This window comes from Haliaeetus leucocephalus, unplaced genomic scaffold (genome assembly GCF_000737465.1).
Source record: "Haliaeetus leucocephalus isolate CR32 unplaced genomic scaffold, Haliaeetus_leucocephalus-4.0 Scaffold712, whole genome shotgun sequence".
In the NCBI taxonomy this organism is placed as follows: Eukaryota; Metazoa; Chordata; class Aves; order Accipitriformes; family Accipitridae; genus Haliaeetus; species Haliaeetus leucocephalus.
This window is the reverse complement of record NW_010973148.1, coordinates 174,343-174,633: the sequence shown is the minus strand read 5'-3', so window position 1 is coordinate 174,633 and position 291 is coordinate 174,343. Positions and strand designations below refer to the sequence as shown.

The window sequence follows — 291 nt, the reverse complement described above, 5'->3', positions numbered from 1 at the left end:
CGGGCAGCGTGGGGCCGGGGGGGGTGCCCAGGCCGCGGCAGGGGAGAGGGGTGAAGGCTACACACCCAGCAGGAGCCCGTCCATGTCAAAGATCAGGTGAGTGACCGGCCGCAGCGCGGAGGAGGAGGAGGAGGACATGGCGAGGCCGCAGCAGCCGGGAGCCCGCCTGGCAGCGGCGGCGCAAGCGCGGTCGTGGCGGCGGCAGGAGCCGAGGAGCGGGGCAGCCGCGGGGCAAGGCCGGGCCGGGGCGGGCCGGGGCGGGGGGGGGGGGCGGGGGGCGGGTTGGGGGGG

General features: G+C 79.7%; 1 protein-coding gene across 1 annotated transcript in view; it reads right to left on the bottom strand.

Moving 5' to 3' along the window:
- HDHD1 (haloacid dehalogenase-like hydrolase domain containing 1) overlaps nt 1–183 on the bottom strand; it is a 74,657-nt gene extending 74,474 nt beyond the window's left edge. The window contains exon 1 of the mRNA XM_010580423.1: nt 66–183. Coding sequence (XP_010578725.1) covers nt 66–138 — 73 coding nt within the window. The 5' untranslated portion in view covers nt 139–183. The remainder of the gene's footprint in view (nt 1–65) is intronic.
- Nucleotides 184–291: the final 108 nt, after the last annotated feature.